Source organism: Meles meles, chromosome 6 (genome assembly GCF_922984935.1).
Source record: "Meles meles chromosome 6, mMelMel3.1 paternal haplotype, whole genome shotgun sequence".
NCBI lineage: Eukaryota > Metazoa > Chordata > Mammalia > Carnivora > Mustelidae > Meles > Meles meles.
Genome location: NC_060071.1, coordinates 88,578,870 through 88,601,122, shown reverse-complemented (window position 1 = coordinate 88,601,122; position 22,253 = coordinate 88,578,870). Strand labels below are relative to the sequence as shown.

The window sequence follows — 22,253 nt, the reverse complement described above, 5'->3', positions numbered from 1 at the left end:
GAAGAGGAAAGGGCAGCACTAAGGTTCTGTTTTGACAAATATGAGGAATATTTTATGTATCTGTGCGTGCGCGTGTGTGTGCGCGTCAGCGGGGCATACCAGACTTTTAACAATGTTCAACCAAATTAGAGTCATGATTGCAGTGATTACAGCACTACTTAAACTAGTTGGAGCATTTCCAGGTACGTGTTCTTTTATTGTGGTTTAAGTATGAAAGTTTTCACACAAGTTATTGTGAATTGTAGGGTTGAAAAATACATTATTTTGGCCACAAGGGCTTTTAATGGAACTTTAAATTCCATTTGTATGCCAGTCAAAATTCAGAAATACTCCCCAAAGTTATGGCCTGGTACATGTTTTTCTACATGTCACCAACAGGTCCAGCACCCCTGCAACCTTAAGTATGCCTTTATCTAGTGCAAAAATTATTTTTTTGAAGATTTTATTTATTTGACACAGAGAGAGAGATCACAGGTAGGCAGAGAGACTGGCAGATAGAGAGGGGAAGCAAGCTCCCCGCTGAGCAGAGAGCCAGATGTGGGGCTTGATCCCAGGACCCAGAGATCATGACCTGAGCCGAAAGCAGAGGCTTAACCCATTGAGCCACCCAGGCGCCCATCGTGCAAAATTATTTTTTTTATTCTCTGCTTAATATTTCTGTACACTTTCTATCCTGCATATAACTATAACCTAAAAACAAACCAAAAACCTTAAAGACAAAAGATTATTTGAAAACCATGGACATTTTAATAACTGGTTGGAAATTCATAATCCATATTCTGGTAATAATATTGCTAATGTAAACAAGTTTTAGTAATATGATCTGATGCTGCCTGGTTATCCAAAACAGCAAAAATAAACTCTGCAATAAATTGAAAAGGATAATGAAAGAGCCAATTGTTAAAGAACTTATGATTTGGCTTTCATAAACAAGAACAGTTCTACATGTATTCAAAAGCCCTTTCCTCTTATTGACATCAACATTATTAAAAATTTGTGGAATGTTTATAAATGCATGATTTTATTTTGCAAATTGACAAGTGCCAAGTTACAGTTTTCATTGCTGAGGCAGAACTTGTTTTCATAGTTTACAAGTATATTTGTTAGCTTGAAGACTTAAAATGCAAACCATATCCCAACATGAACTATAAGTACTTCCTAAGAAGAGTTACTTTTAACACAAATATTACAATCTGTTACAAATATGGACTGATAGCAACAGAAAAGCATAGAAATTCTAATGGTTTTATTTTGGGCATTTATATTTTTGTTATTATCTCCGAACTGTCATAACTCAACTAAAAGTGGGCAAAGCAATATGTCAAATCTGTCCTTCATTCACCTTGTAGTATAAATTGTATTATATCACTATGGCAAAAATATATCCAGGTATTAATATAATTTATCTACTTGAAAACATAATTGTGGTCTAAATTTATCACTTAATGGTATTTACAGATCTAAAAAGGTAAATTTAGATCTACCTATTTCTCTGAAAGGCTGGGAAAACAACGCTGACTAAAACTGATAACCAGGCATGTCTATCAAATAAAAAACAAGATTTTCTTATGGTTTTCACAAAGGTGCATATCTATTTTATCTTTCTTTTTAAGCTACATATCTATTTCAATAGAAAATGTTTTTAAGGTTACCCCATCCCTCAAATAAGGGATCATTGTCAGTGATACATAAGAAAAAGTAAGATGGTAAAACTAAAAATGCACTTTAGGTCGATTTTTTTTTTTTTTTTGGTAATTTTATTTTTTTCAGAGTTCCAAGATTCATTGTTTATGCACCACACCCAGTGCTCCACGCAACACGTGCCCTCCATAATACCCACTACCAGGCCTACCCAACCCCCCAACCACCTCCCCTCCAAAACCCTGTTTGTTTCTCAGAGTTCACAGTCTCTCATGGTTTGTCTCCACCTCCGATTTCCCCCAACTCACTTCTCCTCTCCTTCTCCCAATGTACTTTATTTAGGTCGATTTTATTTATTTATTTATTTATTTAAAAATAATTAATTATTTGACAGAGAGAGTGAGAGCACAAGCAGGCAGAGCAGCAGAGGGAGAGGGAGAAGCAGGCTCCACACGGAGCAGGGAGCCCGATGTGGGGCTCAATCCCAGGACCCTGAGATCATGACCTGAGCTGAAAGCAGTCGCTGAACCGACTGAGCCACCCAGGCGCCCCTAGGTCGATTTTAAGGACAAAGAAATTGTTAAAATAACAGTAGTGGCTCCATTTATTAAGCCCAATACAACAGGTATTGTGCTCAGGATTTTCCTTGTATTAACTCTTCTTCCTAACAGCTCTGTAATAGAGGTCTGATTATAGTTACCAACATTCTACAGATGAGGAGACAAAGGCTCAGAGAGATTAAGAAATTTGCTCATGGGCATAGCTGGTAAGCAGCAGAGCAAGGATTCAAACCCAGAAGTCTGATTACAGAGCCTATACTAAAGACACTCTCCTCCCCTGGGAATGAAAATGTCAGAAATGGTCTATTAGGGGCAGAAAATTCCTACGCCAAAGGTGAATGTGATATTTGAAAAGATTTGGAGGCAAATTATCAAAGTGTGTATTTTTTTAAAAAGTCTATTATGAGAAATAGCCATGTGTAAGTTTTAAAGCCCTATATTTAAGAAACAAATGAAAATACCAAGTGAACATGTTTTATTTAATGCCATGTGAGTACATTTCTTTTAATTGGAATTTGGTCAGATTTTTTTGTCATGGGAATGGACTACTGATATTCAACTAGCAGAATTTTTTATATAGCATTAGTCATAAAATATTAGTTATTTGTACACTATGCCTAAACATAGCAATCTTGGTGCTGAAAGCTAAACATATTATTCTGAAGTCTGTAGAACAGTAAGAGTCTTCTGACAATAATCTAAAAAACTATAATAAAATAAACATATATTTGTAATTTATGTAAAATAATTTTTAATTTTTTATATTTGTTATAAAATTTAATATGTAATACATATTATTTAAAAACATATTTTTTCTAATAAGGATTGCCACAATTAAGGATGCCTTTCCATGTAATGTATACAATGACTAACACTGATATACAATATATAGAAAACTTAAGGGAGTAAATCCTAAGTTCTCATCACAAAGAAATTTTTTTTACTCTTTTCTTCTTTATGTTGTACCTACATGAGAAGATGGGTGTTAGCTGAACCTGTTATGGTAACCATTTCACAATATATGTAAATCAAGCCATCATGCTGTAACCTTATACAGTGATGTGTCAATTATTTTTCAAAAAAACTGGAAAAAAAAGTCATTTATCTCACTGTCATATATCATTATCTCAGAGCAAGATCATCCGTCGTTTAACGCAGTAAGAAAAAAAATTGCAGAAAATCAAGACACACACATCAACTGAAGGATTTCACACTTCCTGCATTTCCTATGAAATGGAGTGTCAAGAAATTTGACGGATATTTCTTGAACCACTTCTGCCAGAAATGAAATTCTGGGACCCCCTTAATTGATTCCCCAAAGTCAAAAGTTATGGGCTTATGAATATATCCAATAACAACCCTTACCTCTTTTGGGTCATTGTGAAAGAAATTTCTCTTACTCAGTTATAAAATCATAACAAGCAAGCAAGCATGTTTCCCAACCTATGCAGATAGGCAGACATTGCATGTTCTCCTTACTTGATGTAGAGGCAACCATTCTCTGGAAAATGGCTTACAAAACTTGAGCATGTGTTGCTATAAAATATACCATAGTCACAGGATATTACTCCCTTCCGCTTTCCTTGAAAAGGAAAAGCCTTTACGCCCCAGTGTCGGGGGAGTCTCCAGCCTCAGGAAGATTTTCCCAGCTTCAGGCTCATTGAAATTATCCCTGTTACAGGCAGGTACTGCTGTGTAATTACTTGAGTATTTTGCCATTTAGATCCAACTGCTACCAAGAAATGCGTTGTTTTAGGCTGAGAGAACCCTGTAAGCCAAGTGAAGCTAAAAAAATAAATGTTTTTGAAGTGGTAATTTCAAATGGATAGAGAAGAGTAATGAGAAAACTGCAGAGTAGCACAGGCATGCCAAACCCAAAAGAACTTGTGTGGCACCACATGAGTATTATCAAAGGAAATGTGCCATAATTACCAGCTTACAAGGTGTATTTTCCCTTTAAAAGTATCTGAAAATTACCTCATACTTATATACCCATATCACACTAAGAGATCAGTAAAAATGGCCTAGATTTTGGGTTAGCAACTACCCAACACTGAGCACAAATACTTACCTACCCCTAAATGCAAAGTGTGGGAAAACAACCATCATAGCAAAATTTCACATTCCATCTATAACTACTTAACACGACCCATAGACTACAGAACTATCTAGAAGCTAAATTTAAAATTAACCCCCCCACATATGAGATACAAATTCATCATTCCTGTAATTTGTGACTCAAAAGCCAAGACGATATTGGGTTTTAATGCAATAGCTTAATGTTGGGAATATGGCAATTGGATTTTAAAACAGAATTTTGAAGATGACAACTCCATTTCAAATCCAGTGAATGCAAGCAATGAACATCATCTAGATTTGAGCTGTGATGATGGATTTCTAGTTTTGGATATAACTTCTTTGGCTTGATTAATAATTATTTCTAGATTTTAAGGAAGATCAAAACTTACATTTTGTTATTATTTAGCCATGATTTTCACTGACACTTTTATTACAGCTTATTCAAATTCCTTGGTTACTTTTCTCATACAAACTGTAAAATACTTGATTTGATCACATATCCAATATCAAGTTAAAATTCCTTTGCATTTCTTTTAAATGCTTTGTTCCACTTTTTTACTGAAATGTTTGTTCTAAAACTATATGTAAAAAAATTCAATTTTATTTTTATATTATGGTTTACTTTTCAAATCCTCTACATTCACTGAAATAAAGTAATAATATTATATTAATTTTACCAAACTAATTTATGCATGATGAGAATTTAGTTCTAGTAAATTTCCTGCTTTTATTACCTTCTGTATGTTGGTATTTATTGACAATATATTTCTTTTTAGCTATCAGGCACTATAGTTCTATTCAAGATGAGTACATTACTGCATATCAGATCTAGGAAATCTTCTCATTAAAATATACTGTATTTATTTGAACAAAATAATGATTATGCAACACACTTTGAAATCATTTTTACTACATATAAAAAGTGTTTAATTTTTTCCAAAAAATTCCTCCAAAGAATTGCAGTGCATTGTGTATACTTACCTTATATCTCATATGGCAGCAAATATGGTACTTCCAGAAGAATACTAACATCCATCACATTAAATTGCTTATAAATTTGCCCTTTGCTGGTACCATAGTTTGTTAAACCTAATTTCTGAGTTTTTCTTTTATAATTACATAAACATTGAAAGCTTAGGAATTACACCTAATTTTATGTTGGTACATATTTAATTAATATTATAATAAAATTCAGGAAGGGTGTGCCTGGGTGGCTTAGTCATGAAACATCGGCCTTTGGTTCAGGTCATGATCCCAAGGTCCTGGGAGAGAGCCCCGCATCAGGGTCTCTGCTCAGCGGGGATCCTGCTTCTCCCTCTCCCACTCCCCCTGCTTATATTCCTTCTCTCACTGTATCTCTCTCCATCAAATAAATAAATAAAAATCTTTTTTAAAAATTAAATAAAATAAGATTCAGGAAGAATCCAATGTTACACAATATGAGACCTAGCTAGTGGTCTAAGTTGGGGCTATAACAGGTATCAAAAAGCTTAGCAACCAATTTTAACAATAGTGAAAAATAAAAGGAAATTTGGTCAAAATATTTGATTTTGGTACATGGTACTTACGCTGTTAGACATCAGTACTTTGACAAAAACTGTGAGGTTGGAAGGATAGCTTTTGTAACTAAAGATGTCAGATTGAGGAATTAATACACTCAGAATTTGAGCAAGCATCTCCAATTCCCTCCTCTTATAGAAGAGAAAAGAGATATGGAAGTTGAACTAGGAGTTCTGGTGTCCTTTTCACTGTAATTTTGCTTCTGAAAAATATAATTTGCAAGAGACACAAAAATACCTAAAAAAAACAATGACTGAGCCATCAAGTTTGGCCAATAGTCTCATTTCCTTCTTTGGTCAAAGTACCCCGAGGATAGAAATCACAGAAATGCTTGCCCAGTAAAGGTGATATCCATCAATTTAATTAGAAACTAATTTGGAAAACAATGTTTTCTCACTGACAAATTTCTATAGCTGGACCTTATGACATTTCTGCAGAACACAAGATACATAATTTATAATAGGGTATACAGTGTTCTCTAGTGCTAATTTTTAGCTGATAAAAATAATTTAGTGGGATATAAAATCACTGCCCAAGTAAACAAAGAAAATCTGTTGCATTCCTTATGTCATTACTTTTTTTAAAAATGTCATTACTTTTTAAAGATAATTCGGCCCTATAAGACCTTTTTATTAAAACACCTGAGTTATAAAAAATTAATACTATAAAAACCAGCTATTTCACTCTCTACTATTACAAATCAACGCTTCGCCAAAGCTCAATTCATTGTAGCTCAAATACACGACTACATGATATCTACAGTCTTCATGATGTCAATAATAAGGATAATAATTATTCTAGTATTTTTAATTAATTCCATAATTTATTTAAAAGTCACTTTTCTAAATGAAATATGTAGCAATCCAGAGTAACCAGCAACCAAGTCCACCTTGTCACTGTCTCATTATCTTTAATATGTAATTGTGACAGCCTAATATATGCAATTATTTTCCCACTAGGAAGTCTATAAGTTAACTATCACCAAAGAACATCAGTTTCATCAAGCAGATTTTTTTGGTGTATAAGAAACAACAGAATTGGCTTTTCAAAAAAAACCAAATATTGCCACTAAGGCTTCAAATATATGAGGTTAAAAAATGGAAGCTCTATACAAAACATTATATTAGAAACTAAATTCACAACTTCAATTTTAAATGGCAGGCTTGAGATTTTTCTATGGCAAAATTAACGTAATTATTCTAGGTAAACAAAAATTCCTACTACTAATGGTTAAGTTATTCTACCATATTTCTGATTAAAGGTAGACTTGTAGGACTAGGTTTGTTTTATTTTTAAGTAGGTTCCAAGCCCAGCATGGAGCCCAACACAGGGCTTGAAATCAAGACTCTGAGATCAAGAGTCAGAAGAGGCTTAACAAACTGAGCCATCCAGGCGCCTTATAAGACTAGTTTTAAGTGACATATAGCCATTGGTTTTTCTCTCTGCCTTTTAATGTGATCCACTGACATATTTAAATTATAAAGGAAGTTAACAACCCCATAATTTATAACGAGTTTGAAGTTTATTTTACAGCACTTTTATTGAGACATCATGTAACTACTGACCAGGACTGTTTACAAATGTAATGCTTGGCCTTTGAGACAATTAAAAACTTTTAAGTACTAAATTTTACATCATGATTTGTTTAACTTAAGAAGTATTATGATGGTGAAAACTAACAGAAGAAAATCTAAAGCAAAAATATAATGATTTCCACAAAAACTATATATTCCTCCCTCATATCAAAGGGAGGGAAGTAGGAAGGAAAGAAGAAGAAAAGGAGAGGGGGAAAAATAGATGAGAAGAGAAAGAAAAATGGCAAGACAGGCAAGAAAAATACTTTTTTTTTTTTTCCTGTTTGCAAAAAGGAGGGAAACTCTGAGGTCTCAGCAAATAATGTAATCAACTGAGTCAGTTTATATTAAGGCATCTTCTTTACATATTATTGAATCCCATCATGCCTTTCATATTGCCGGCAGCACCCTGTTGAAATTGCCTCATCATTGACTGAAGTCCTGCCATACCACCTAGAGTAAAAATAGAGTAAAATCAGGTAATTATTAAGTGGCACTTGAAACATGTATTATTCTTACCAAATAAGTACTTTAACTTCTAAAAAATTTACTGGGATCTGATTACGATTTGGTCATCACCTTTAAAGAACATGCCAATTAAAAATCTGTATTATTAACCAGCATCCTTATCTATAAAACAGAAAAAAAATAACCTACCTCATCAAGTTAGAAGGAATAAATAAGATAATATATGAAAGGATCTTAGAACAGTACCTGTCACACAGCAGGGAGTCAATAATTCTAAACAAAAGAATTTTTTCTGGGAAGTCCAAAAGAGTCTTGTTGTAAATAGTAACCAATTCTGGGGAGTGGAGGAGTTGTTTCATAGAAGTTACAGGAAGAAAAGAATTCACCATTTCTTAAACATCTATATGCCCTGAGCTGAACTCAATGCTTTCATATATATTAGCTCACTTAATTGTCACAACAATTTCCTGATGAGATATTATCTGTGATTTTACAAAAGAGGAAAGTAAGGTTCAGAAAGTTTAAGGAACTTTTCATAGGTCACACAGCAAAAGTATAACTGGGCTTCAAAATCCTTATATAATTTCAAAGTCTCACCAATGAAAATACCCAGATTCCAAACTAGGGCAAAAGGTCACTGGAACAAACATTAACAGAAGATGATGAAGTATCTTGCTCAAAAATCACACAGATGGCAGCAGAAGAGGGAATAAAACCTCATTTATATAGCACTATTACAACCATTCAACTTAGAATTCAGATGACTATTTCCCTCAAATCATACATCTTTTGAACAGATGTTTATAATATCACAACAGCAGGCTTATTAAAATTCAACCTTTATAAATTAAACTGTGTATTATAAACTGGCAACAACTTTGTATTTACCCATGTGATGAAGAACTCTTGGATCCATCATTTTGGCCATTTGTTGATTCAGTTTTGCCATCTGTGACTGACTCACATTCTTAGACATGTCACCACCTGGAAAAAAAAAAAAAGGTTTCGAGGAAAATGTAATATAATTAGAGTATTGTAGAAAGTTTAATGAATTGAGGAAAATTTTTGAAAAATCACCTATAACCATACTACCCTTACACATTATTTCTATTTGTACATATTCTCTTCTAATCTTTATCTCAATTACATACATACTGTTGAGAAAGGACAAGGTAAATTCTATACTAAGGGGCATTTAAGGGATTTTTTAAGGGCTATGATTTTTGTTACTACAGAACTGTACCTAGTGATCCTTGACAGTAAGCTACAACAATTGTTTAAAAGTCATATGGGAGAATGGCAAACAAAAACCTGACTTTATAGATAAGGGTTCACAGGGAAAGAGCCTGTGTTGCTGGTTAATTAATATAAAAAAAAATAACTGAGAGAACATGAAGATTTGCATATATCTAAGAAGCTATTAAAACTAATGAAAAGCTTCAGAGAATGGAAAGAGAAATAATGCAAATCCATTTACCAATGAATTTCCACACACTTAACTGAAAACTCCACAGTAAAAAAGGAAGCCAATAAAAGAGATGCACTCTGAGGAAGAACAGATAAGAGCATCCTTTAGAGAAAAGCTGCTGTGGTCTCAAGAGACAGGAAGCAAAATAGATCACTGATGCAACAACAATGAGTAAGTAGAGGGGCTTCAGGCAAAATTATCTCAAAGGAACATTAACTCTGGTACTTCTCAAATGCATTATGAAAATGAATATCAAAGCTGGCTCATCTGAATAAATTTTATGAATTAAAAAATATGAATAAAATACATTTTTATAAAACATGGTAAAATCTGTGAAAAACTTTTCAATTAATACATCGGTGTAAGATGTGAATTCTGTATCCGTTGGTAAATTGTCACAAGTGTTTGTTTCTGAGGACTTAAAACTTGTAAGAAATATTAAGAGCTTGGTGTAACAAGAATGTGTGTTACATCCACTGCCCATTCATCTTGATTGTGCCTTTACTGAGTAATCAGTGCTTAGGTAAGTGGATCTACTATAGTTCTAGCAAGAATAGTCAGCTATCTCTCGAAGATTAATAAATCTATTTATTTAATAAATAAAAAAGCTGTTCCAGGGTAGCACAACTGGTTATGCATCCAGCTTGGTTTCAGCTCAGGTCATGATCTCTAAGTCGTCAGATTGGGTTCCCCGCTTAGCGCAGTGTCTGCTTGAGATTCTCTCTTCCTCTCCCTCTGCACCCCACCACTTGTGCTTTCTCTCTCTCTCTTATTTTTTTAAAGATTTTATTTATTTGAGAAACAGAAAGAGAGAGAAAGCATGAGCAGAGGAGGGGCAGGTGGAGAGGGAGAGGCAGACTCCCTGCTGAGCAGGGAGCCAGATGTAGGGCTCCATCCCAGGACCCTCGAATCATGACTTAAGCTGAAGGTAGACACTTAACTAACTGAGCCACCCAGATGCTCCTCTCTTTCTCCCTCTAAAATAAATAAAAAACTCTTAAAATAGGGTTATTTGGGAAAGATGTTAAACTGACATGTGTTTAATAATCACTATTTGAAATAGCATGTGATGTGAGGAATTATAACCAATCTTAAACACGTTTGTCTAACTTTCCTCCCTGTCACAAAAAACAAAATGACATAGGATCACCTGGGTGGCTCAGCTGGTAAAGCCACAGACTCTTGATTTCAGCTCAGGTCATGATTTTGGGGTCATGAGATCGAGCCCCACATCGGGCTCTGCATGCAGCAGGGAGTCGGCTTGAGATTTTCTCTCTCCCTCTCCCTTTGCTCCTCCCCCAACTCATGTGTTCACATGCTCCCCTGCTCTCTCAAATATATACATAAATAAATACGTAAAATCTTAAAAAAAAAAAAAAGAAAATAGCATATAGCAAGCAAAGAAAATAAGAAAAGTGTCAAAGACAAAAGGGATAAAAATATAAATAATCATCCTTTTTAGTAAGCTATTCAGTGGTATTGCTTCATTTGGAGATTATCTAATCAGTGTGTTTTGAAATAATAAATTCACTCTAATAGTGTTTATAATACAAAAAAAAATTTTTTAAGAGAGGGCTAGGACAATTAGAAAGTAAACTTATCTTTTGACCTTACACAGTACACAGCAAAATAAATTTAAGATGAGATAAAAAGTTAGAAACCTAAAAAATAACACCCAAACAAGTAGAAAATGTAGGTGGGTATTGTATCAGCATGGGAAAGGTTTTTCTGAGCATAACAGAAATAAAAGAAAATGATAAATAGTCTTGGCTACATTAAAAATAAAAGCTTCCATTCACTAAAAAATACAAATAAAAATAAAAGGCAAATGAACAGTGGGTAAAATACTTACTTGCAGACCTAAACCAAGGATTTTCAAGAGTTACTACAAAGCAACAGGGGGAAAAATGAGACAAATGAACAAGGAACCTGAGGGGTGATTCACAAAGGGAATCCAAACTAATAAATGTATAAAGAGATGTTAAACTTAAGTAGTAATCTAAAAAACACCTACTGAAAGAAATATTTGATCATTAAATTGGAAACATTAAATTATTAAAATTCATTCAGCGTCTACTATGTAATCTGATCAAAACAGACAAAACCCCTGGCTTCCCAGAAGACCACACAGGAACTAATGCCAGAACTGATACTAATACAGAAGCAGATGAGCCAGCCTAAATATCCACTGCACAAAACAAAGATACAAGCATAACCTGAAGAGTATTCAGTGATTAAAAGCTATATCCTAAAGAATATTTGGCAATATAGAAAAATAAGTCATGATGCTTCAGAAGAAAGCATTAGTTATAGTCCCATTCGCAATGGGACCCACAGGATTCTCTGGGGAGATAAGATAATGGGTGTTTTAAGTTTCTTTCATATACTTTCTTATTCTGCCTAAATTTTCTTTAATATGTATTACATCTTCATAAAAACAAAATCATTGTTTGTTTTTTAATTAGTGTTTATTACCTTGAATCTGCAAACAGAGAAATCACAGATCACATTCAAGAAGTTTTTTTTTTTTTTAAAGATTTTATTTATTTATTTGACAGAGAGAGATCACAAGTAGATAGAGAGGCAGGCAGAGAGAGAGAGAAGCAGGCCCCTACTGAGCAGAGAGCCCGATGCAGGACTCGATCCCAGGACCCCGAAATCATGACCTGAGCCGAAGGCAGCGGCTTAACCCACTGAGCCACCCAGGCACCCCACATTCAAGAAGTTCTTAACTAGAACATGAAATTCAGCAATATGTTTCCCAATATTGGCAGTACTCCCCTGCTTTAATTTTAGTGTTTCAGCTTCTTTCTTTACTTTCACTATGTTAACTACTGAGGAGTCTGTTATTTTTCTTACCTTTGAAAAGTCCTTTGATACCGCCCATCTTTTTTACCATCTGTGCAAATTTGGTGTATTGTGTCAAAAGTTCTTGAACATCTCTTGTTGACACACCTGATCCTCTTGCTACTCTTTGGATTCTTCCTGGTTGCTTACTAAAAACCTTGGCACCATCAGTACTGTCAAGTTCTGTAAACAAAGATTAATTACTTTCATTTACATACACTTAACATTCATTATTAAAACAGTTATGTACAAGCATCCCTTCCTGATCAAAACTCTTCAAAGTGTAGGGATAGAGGGCACATACCTCAATATTATCAAAGCCATCTATGAAAAACCCACCGCAAATATCATTCTCAATGGAGAAAAACTGAAAGCTTTTCCATTAAGGTCAGGAACACGGCAGGGATGTCCATTATCACCACTGCTATTCAACATAGTATTAGAAGTCCTAGCCTCAGCAATCAGACAACAAAAAGAAATTAAAGGCATCCAAATTGGTAAAGAAGAAGTCAAACTATCACTCTTCGCAGATGATATGATACTATATGTGGAAAACCCAAAAGACTCCACTCCAAAACTGCTAGAACTTGTACAGGAATTCAGTAAAGTGTCAGGATATAAAATCAATGCACAGAAATCAGTTGCATTTCTGTACACCAACAACAAGACTGAAGAAAGAGAAATTAAGGAGTCAATCCCATTCACAATTGTACCCAAAACTATAAGATACCTAGGAATAAACCTAACCAAAGAGACTAAGAATCTATACACAGAAAATTATAAAGTACTCATGAAAGAAATTGAGGAAGACACAAAAAAATGGAAAAATGTTCCATGCTCCTGGATTGGAAGAATAAATATTGTGAAAATGTCTATGCTACCTAAAGCAATCTACACATTTAATGCAATCCCTATCAAAATACCATCCATTTTTTTCAAAGAAATGGAACAAATAATCCTAAAATTTATATGGAACCAGAAAAGACCTCGAATAGCCAAAGGAATATTGAAGAACAAAGCCAAAGTTGGTGGCATCACAATTCCGGACTTCAAGCTCTATTACAAAGCTGTCATCATCAAGACAGCATGGTACTGGCACAAAAACAGACACATAGATCAGTGGAACAGAATAGAGAGCCCAGAAATCGACCCTCAACTCTATGGCCAACTCATCTTCGACAAAGCAGGAAAGAATGTCCAATGGAAAAAAGACAGCCTCTTCAATAAATGGTGCTGGGAAAATTGGACAGCCACATGCAGAAAAATGAAATTGGACCACTTCCTTACACCACACACGAAAATAGACTCCAAATGGATGAAGGACCTCAATGTGAGAAAGGAATCCATCAAAATCCTTGAGGAGAATGCAGGCAGCAACCTCTTCGACCTCAGCCGCAGCAACATCTTCCTAGGAACAACGGCAAAGGCAAGGGAAGCAAGGGCAAAAATGAACTATTGGGATTTCATCAAGATCAAAAGCTTTTGCACAGCAAAGGAAACAGTTAACAAAACCAAAAGACAGCTGACAGAATGGGAGAAGATATTTGCAAACGACATATCAGATAAAGGGCTAGTATCCAAAATCTATAAGGAACTTAGCAAACTCAACACCCAAAGAACCAACAATCCAATCAAGAAATGGGCAGAGGACATGAACAGACATTTCTGCAAAGAAGACATCCAGATGGCCAACAGACACATGAAAAAGTGCTCCACGTCACTCGGCATCAGGGAAATACAAATCAAAACCACAATGAGATATCACCTCACACCAGTCAGAATGGCTAAAATTAACAAGTCAGGAAATGACAGATGCTGGAGAGGATGTGGAGAAAGGGGAACCCTCCTCCACTGTTGGTGGGAATGCAAGCTGGTCCAACCACTCTGGAAAACAGCATGGAGGTTCCTCAAAATGTTGAAAATAGAACTACCCTATGACCCAGCAATTGCACTACTGGGTATTTACCCTAAAGATACAAACATAGTGATCCGAAGGGGCACGTGTACCCGAATGTTTATAGCAGCAATGTCTACAATAGCCAGACTATGGAAAGAACCTAGATGTCCATCAACAGATGAATGGATAAAGAAGATGTGGTATATATACACAATGGAATACTATGCAGCCATCAAAAGAAATGAAATCTTGCCATTTGCGACGACGTGGATGGAACTAGAGCGTATCATGCTTAGTGAAATAAGTCAATCGGAGAAAGACAACTATCATATGATCTCCCTGATATGAGGACATGGAGAAGCAACATGGGGGGGTAGGGGGATAGGAGAAGAATAAATGAAACAAGATGGGATTGGGAGGGAGACAAACCATAAATGACTCTTAATCTCACAAAACAAACTGGGGGTTGCTGGGGGGAGGTGGGATTGGGAGAGGGGGAGCGGGCTATGGACATTGGGGAGGGGAGGCGAACCATAAGAGACTATGGACTCTGAAAAACAACCTGAGGGTTTTGAAGGGTCAGGGGTGGGAGGTTGGGGGAACAGGTGGTGGGTAATGGGGAGGGCACGTTTTGCATGGAGCACTAGGTGTTGTGCAAAAAGAATGAATACTGTTACGCTGAAAAAATAAATAAAATGGAAAAAAAAAAACTGAAAAAAAAAAAAAAAACAGTTATGTACAAATACCATACACACACAAAAATAAAATGGTAAAACCACCACCTGATTAACAAATGTTATCACCTGCCATGTTTGCATCTGATTTCTTAAAAATTTTATTTATTTATTTATTTGACAGAGAAAGAGAGATCACAAGTAGACAGAGAGGCAGGAAGAGAGAGAGAGGGAAGCAGGCTCCCTGCTTCATGAGATCATGACCTGAGCCAAAGGCAGAGGCTTAACCCACTGAGTCACCCAGGCACCCCTGCATCTGATTTTTAAACATTAAACATAAAATATATTCAAAAGAACATCTATAATATTTGTAAGCTACAAAGACAATAAAAAATACACATGTACTCACTCCACCATTTAAGGAAAATAGAACATCTGAAAACCGTTAAAACCCATGTCCACCTTTTCCATATCTCATATTCAGAGCATACTAGAAGTATAAGGTATATTTCAAAAAAGAAAAGTGCTTGCTTTAGCTCTAAATAACTATTAACATTTTAGTAGTAAATTTAGGCATCTAAGCAACAGAAATAGGTAGGTTCTATCATCAACAGAATAATGGTTATCTTTTCCATATAATTACTACTAGTATTTTCATCCTTTCTGTGACATAGAGTGAGTTAATTTCCCCCAGTGTTTTTATAACTCTTAGAATATGAGGTGCATATTCTAAGGTGTATGTTTTCGCTGCATACAATCTTAGGAATGCAAAAGACTTTAGTCTAAGCTTCTATTACATCTGCATTCTCTCTACAACATGCCCCAATAAATGGTCATCTAGCCTCAGTCTTAATGTGCCCAGATGACCCACTATCTACTATCTAAAATACAGTAATCTATGCCATTCTAAGATACCTGTAATTATGGAAAATCTTTTCACATATTAAAATAAAATAAATTTGCCTGGTACCTCTTCCTATTTGCAAACATGTTTCCTTGCCAGGCACAAAGAATGAGGCTTTCAAATATTTGAGAGCTACCAAGTCTCTGGTGAATTTCCTCTAGGTTACAAATACCCAAATCTTTTGACTATTTCTCTTATAACATGGTTTAGAACTCCATTTATATTTTTTTAAAAGATTTTATTTTTATTTGACAGAGAAAAAAAGAGAGAAAGAAAGTGCAAGCAAGGGGGAGCAGCAAAGGGAGAGGGAGAAGCAGCCTCCCCACTGAGCAAGGAGTCCAATGTAGGCCTTGATCCCAGCACCCTGGGATCATGACTTGAGCTGAAGGCAGATGCTTAACCGACTAAACCACCCAGGGGCCCCTAGAACTCCATTTATTATCCTGATTTCCTAATATTTTCTAATTTGTCTTTGCCCTCTAAGCATATAGGCCAGAAGTGAACTGAAATCCAATACAATGTAAATAAGGAGCACATTATCTCGTTATAAATTTACAACCATTAAAACTTAAATCCATCTCATAAATGCAGCTTTTAAGCCACACCTTCACTATAAAATATTAGGAAATATGTATTCTAACAGCTAAAGCGGAGTGAAGTGAAAGAAGACAAGCTAATGACAGCACATCGCGGTAAGCAGTTATGACAGAATTAAACAAATGTCAGAAGGGGACATAACTTAAAGAAGAAAGGAAGTCAGGAAGGTTCCATGCTGATGGTTCTTTTTTTTTTTTTTATTCATTTATTTGACAGAGAGAGATCACAAGTAGGCAGAGAGGCAGGCAGAGAGAGGAGAAAGCAGGCTCCCCGCCGAGCAGACAGCCTGACGCAGGGCTCGATCCCAGGACCCCGGGACCATGACCCGAGCCGAAGGCACAGGCCTTAACCCACTGAGCCACCCAGGCGCCCCCTGATGGTTCTTCATTAACTGAGTAGTCCTAAAGGACAAATAGGAGTTAAATGAGAGAAAGAAGCAAGGAACATTCTACAAAGCAGAACATGGGATTTCTAGAATAAAAACAGTTTTGTGTAGAAGAAATGAAGCTTGGATAAGAGCTGAGATTTTATTTTATTTTATTTTATTTATTTATTTATTTTAAAGATTTTATTTATTTGACAGGCAGAGATCACAAGTAGGCAGAGAGGCAGGCAGAGAGAAAGAGAGAGGAGGAAGCAGGCTCCCCGCTGAGCAGAGAGCCCGATGTGGGGCTCGATCCCAGGACCCTGGGATCATGACCTGAGCCAAAGGCAGAGGCTTTAACCACTGAGCCACCCAGGTGCCCCAAGAGCTGAGATTTTAAAAGTTGCAAAAGTAGGTAAGGACAAGATTATAACAGGATTTGTATGCCAGGCTTAGGAGTTTGGAATTCATTATGACAACAATAAAAAGTCACTGAAAGAGTCTGACCCTAGAATTTTTCTTTAAAGATTTTATTTATTTATTTATTTGAGAGAGAGCAAGTGAGAGCACACTAGCTCTCTAGCAGGGGAGGGGCAGAGGGAGAGAGGGAATCTCAAACAGGCTCTGCACCCAACATAGAGCCTGACATGGGGTTCAATCTCATGACCCTGAGGTCATACCCTGAGCAGAAACCAAATTGGATGCTTAACCAAATGAGCCACCCAAGCACCCCTGATCCCAGAATTTTTTGTTTAGAAAAGTCATTATTGTGACAGGAAGAAAAATTGGAAAGAGAAGTAATAAAATGGAAAGGGAAATGTTAGGAAGCTACTATATAACAATCTAGGTCAGAAATGATGAGTGTAGGAACTAACTCAGAAACAAAGGAAAGGGGGAAAATATGAGAACTATTTAGGAAATGGAACTCACTAAACCTAAGGTAATGTTAAAGTTCCTATAATCCACTAGAAGTGGTAAAATACTTATAGAAGTAAACTGTGATAAGTTAAATGTATATGCATATTATAATACCAGGCAGTTCAATATGTATGCATATTGTAGTACCTAAAGCAACCATTAAGAAAATTACTTTTAAAAATATATTCAGAAAACTGTATGTACTAAATAACCTATAAATAATAGTTATTATTCTATAATAATTATAGAATACTAAATAAAATTCAAGTGACTCACAGGAACATAGAAAAGAAAAATCAGAAAAACAAAACTTACAAGGAACAAACAGGACTAAAATTAACTTGGCAGAACTAAATCCTAATATATCAATAATTTATCAGTTAAAAGAGAGTGTATGAGAATGTGTTAATAGAAAAAAATAACTCAATTACATGCTGTTGACCTAAAGCTCACTTCGAATATAATAATACAGGCAGGTTAAAAGTAAAACAATAGAAAAAGATAAACAATCCAAACAACTGATTAAAAGAAAGCTCTATTAATATAAGACAAAACAGATGAGGGACAAAAGAGGACATTACATACATAATGACAAAAAGTCAATTTACCAAGAAGACAAAACAATCCTAAATGTGTACTGTACCCAATAAAAGAGCTTACCTGACATAAAACTTATAGAACTAAGAGGATTTGAAAAGCTAGGCACTTCAATACCTTCATCTCCATAATCAATAGAATGACTAGACAGAATATCAGCAAGGATATAAATTTTGGTTGACCCCAGTTTCTAGCTTGGGTGACTGAGTAGATAGTATCTATCAGATAGATGGAAGTGTCACTCCCCAAGGGAGAAAACTACATTTTGGATCCATGCCTCAGAAAACTTTCAAACTTGTAAACAGAGATGTCTGTCCACCATTTAGTGAGCATCTAGAAAAGAGGTTGTCCAGAGTGTAGACTCTTGAGCCAGAATGCCTGAGTTTGATGCCCAGTCTCTCCACTCTATAGCTAGCACCCTTGAGCAAACGACTCAACTTTCCTGTATCTGTTTCCTAATCTGCAAAAGCTATATAATAATGGATTTTAACCCCAGAACTGTCCCTTGAGAGTTACTGTGATGATTAGATGGGATAATATATATAAAAAGCTCAGGAGAGAGTAAATACTCTAGAAATGGCTGTAATTATTAATTCTACCTACAAAACTTTTTGTAGTGTTGAAGACACACAGATGAGAAAGACACAATCTTATTTGGGTTAATATGAAAGCCTAGAGCTCAGGAAAGAGGTAGAGACTACAAAAAAAAAAATCAGTCAAGCAACAGAAAAAGCACAGATGTGGATGAATTATTCAAAGAAAATGAGCAGAATGAGAAGAAACATTGGCTGAGGACAGAACCTGTAGTATATAGTCATTTCAGGAGCAGGCTGAAAAAGTGACTGGGTAACAAGAAAGGTAAGGATAAAATTAGTGAGATGGCATAATAGAAGCCAAGAAGAAAAGGTGATTAACAACAGCCCATGTTTAAAGGTCAAGAAAAAGACTGAAAAAAATCCACTGGAGCAGCTCAGTAGGTTACTGGAAATCTTTGTTTGATCTGTTTCCATGTGGTAGTGGGGAAAGAAGTTAAAGATTTCAGTAGTTTGAGAAAAATACAAACTGTTCTTTTAAGAAATTTGACTGAAAAGAGAAAAAAAAATAAAAAAGCATGAGGGAGGATAGCCCAGAAAACCTGAACTTAAGAATGTTTATATGCTGATGGGGGGGGAAAAGTCAGTAGGTAAGAAGAGACTGGAGATACAGGAAAGGATTTTATTGAGTGTATACTTTCCCTCTTCTGCTCACCCCTCCCCAACTTGTGCACACACACACTCTCTCTCCCTCTTAAAAATAAAGACTGAGGGGCGCCTGGGTGGCTCAGTGGATTAAGCCGCTGCCTTCGGCTCAGGTCATGATCTCAGGGTCCTGGGATCGAGCCCCACATCGGGCTCTCTGCTCTGCAGGAAGCCTGCTTCCTCCTCTCTCTCTGTCTGCCTCTCTGCCTACTTGTGATCTCTCTCTCTGTCAAATAAATAAATAAAATCTTAAAAAAAAAAAAAAAAAAAAAAGACTGAAACCTTGAGAGCTTCAGTGCCAAGTAAGTTTGTAAACATTGCTTAAACAATCTGTCTTACAAATTCCCAATTCATGTTAGCATATGATTGTTCTTAGGAGACTTATAATAAATAAACTTAATAATTGTTTTTTTAACTCAGAATTCCCTCACATTCATTTGACTATGGAACTCTGAAGTTATTTCTATCATCATCAAGAAGAACGAGTGTTCTCTGTAGAACACTTGGGAGAGTGTTTGGAAATGTACTAGACATTTCTATGAAGTCAATCCAATAGTCATAACCCTTTGGGTAAGAGCTTTCAAAAAGGTATAAATCTACCTACCAATAATCTTCCAGTATAAATTTTTCTCATCCTGTCCACAAGAACACAGTGAAAACTATCCACTTGCAAATACTCAGAACGTTGTCCTCTAAATCAAATAATCTGCCATCTTACCTTGATCATTCATACTATCCATTATGGTCATTAATTTCTTTAGTCTTGCCATTGACTCCTGTTCATTTCCTTTGCTCATAAAGTCTGTTCCAAAACCAGGAATCATCCCCTGAAATAAATATATTTAAACATAAAAATTAACAATAGCTTGAGATTAAATTGTTCAGAATGTTCACATTTAACTACTGGTTTTATTTTTGACACTAAGTTTTTAAAAATTTTTTTACTCAAACAGCAAAAATAATAAAAGCAAATGCATCTATTTTTAAAAATTTTAATGAAAAACAGAAGAAAGAAAAAAAAACCTTTTAGGATAACTAACCAAGATCTGACTGAAGGGGCCCATTTTCATGATATTTTGAAATTGTTCATACATGTCTCGCAACGTAAACTGACCTGAAATACAATATAAATGGTTCAGATATATTAGAGAATGTACATTTCCATTCAATAAAATTAATCTTTTCCTTAGTCATGGGTTCTTCCTGAAGCACACTTGTAAAATATCCAACTGATAAACATTCCTGAGCAGTCACTAGGGGCAAGGTCATAGGGTGAATGACTGTAGAATATAACACAGACAGATTCTGTCCTAGAGAAGCTTACATTCTATCAGAGAAGATGGACAAAAACAAATATGCAAAAACCTTGAAAACAAGGTAACCCAACTCTACCACTAGGATGACTAAAAAGCCTGACAGGACCAAAAGTTAAAGAAGATGTGGAGCAAAAAGAACTCTCACATGTTGCTGATGAGAATGAAAAATGGCAAAACACTTTAGAAGATTATCTGGCATTTCCTAAACAACTTGGCTGTCCACAGGACAGGAAAGTGATAGACTGTGGATGAAATATCACCCAGCAACAAAAGAACAAGCTACAGGTACATGCAACTAAATGGATGAATGTCAAAAATTTATGCTAAATCAAAGAAACTAGGTGGGGGGTGGGTGGGAGAAAGGACATAACTCTAGGAGTCCTACAATATGACGTACTTACTGGGAAGGAGAATGAGCAAACTTTGTAGTTAATGGAAATGTTGTTTCCTGATGGATATGGGTTTTTCTGCATTGTCAAAATTGATAGAATCATATCCTTAGGAACCAAGCATTTCACTATGTGTAAATGAACTTAAATTAACAACAACAACAACAACAATCCAGAGCGTTTTCTATTTACATCTTAAAGGTATAACTAGAAAAGGTATTTGGGTTTTGCCGTTCTGTTAAATTTAAGGGGCAGTACAATATTTTAAAGGAAATGTTAGAGCAGACAGCTAGAAATGCAAAAATAAACGGTAGAAAAAGTTAAGGCTGAAATACACACTTGGCCATTGAAGCCATGACAGTATATGAAATCCACTGTCATGGAACCCAAGAGTTTGAAAACAAAAGAAAGATAACACTTAAATATTGCGAACCAAGGTAAAAAAGAAAGGTTACTACTTTTGCCCTTGGTGACCTCAGAAATAGTAGAATGCTAAGAGCAGAAGCAAAATGCAGATACAGGGAGAGACCTAGGAGTCAAAAAGTAGACTGACTAGGGATATACTTTAGTGTGGTGGTGGAAGCACTGGTAGGGCTTTCCAGAAGAGAGGAAGGTGGGGAAAAGAACCTGGCAATGAGGGATAGAATCATTCGTACAACAAATATTTATTAAAGATCTACCAAGTGCCAGAAATAGGTACTATAAACTTAAAAGGTGAGGAATACAGCTATGAAACTTACCTACATCTTCAAGCAGGGAAGTCAGATATCGTAATTGTGATGAATAATACAAAAATTATAGGGTGCAATGGAAACATAAAGCAGAGTTGTAACTCAGTCCAGGGATAAGGTAAAGTGTCCCTAAAGAAGGAGAGACTGAAGTATGAGTAGGAGTTAGCCAGTATAGCTACGGAGAGGAGGGTGGAAGTAGGAAGATGAGAGGACACCTATCTAACAGGTAAAGGCACAGAGGTGACATAGAGCACTGTACATTTGAGAAGCTGAGTGAAATTCAGCCTGACCGGCACATGAAATGTTAAGATCGGCATCAAAAATGATACGGAAGGGAGTGCCTGGGTGGTGTCAGTTGAGTGGCTGCCTTCAGCTCAGGTCATAATCCTAGGGTCCTGGAATCGAGCCCTGCATTGGGCTCCCTGCTCAGC

General features: G+C 35.8%; 1 protein-coding gene across 2 annotated transcripts in view; it reads right to left on the bottom strand.

Annotated features, from left to right (window-relative positions):
* Positions 1 to 7,361: 7,361 nt before the first annotated feature.
* The window catches only part of SRP54 (signal recognition particle 54), a 45,949-nt gene continuing 31,057 nt past the window's right edge, over positions 7,362 to 22,253 (bottom strand). For both annotated transcript variants that reach the window (XM_046009614.1, XM_046009613.1), the window contains 5 exons: positions 20,427 to 20,500; positions 20,105 to 20,213; positions 12,210 to 12,380; positions 8,771 to 8,866; positions 7,362 to 7,867 (listed from right to left, as the gene is read on the bottom strand). In XM_046009614.1, the coding sequence (XP_045865570.1) occupies positions 7,776 to 7,867; positions 8,771 to 8,866; positions 12,210 to 12,380; positions 20,105 to 20,213; positions 20,427 to 20,500 (542 nt within the window). In that variant the 3' untranslated portion in view covers positions 7,362 to 7,775. The remainder of the gene's footprint in view (positions 7,868 to 8,770; positions 8,867 to 12,209; positions 12,381 to 20,104; positions 20,214 to 20,426; positions 20,501 to 22,253) is intronic.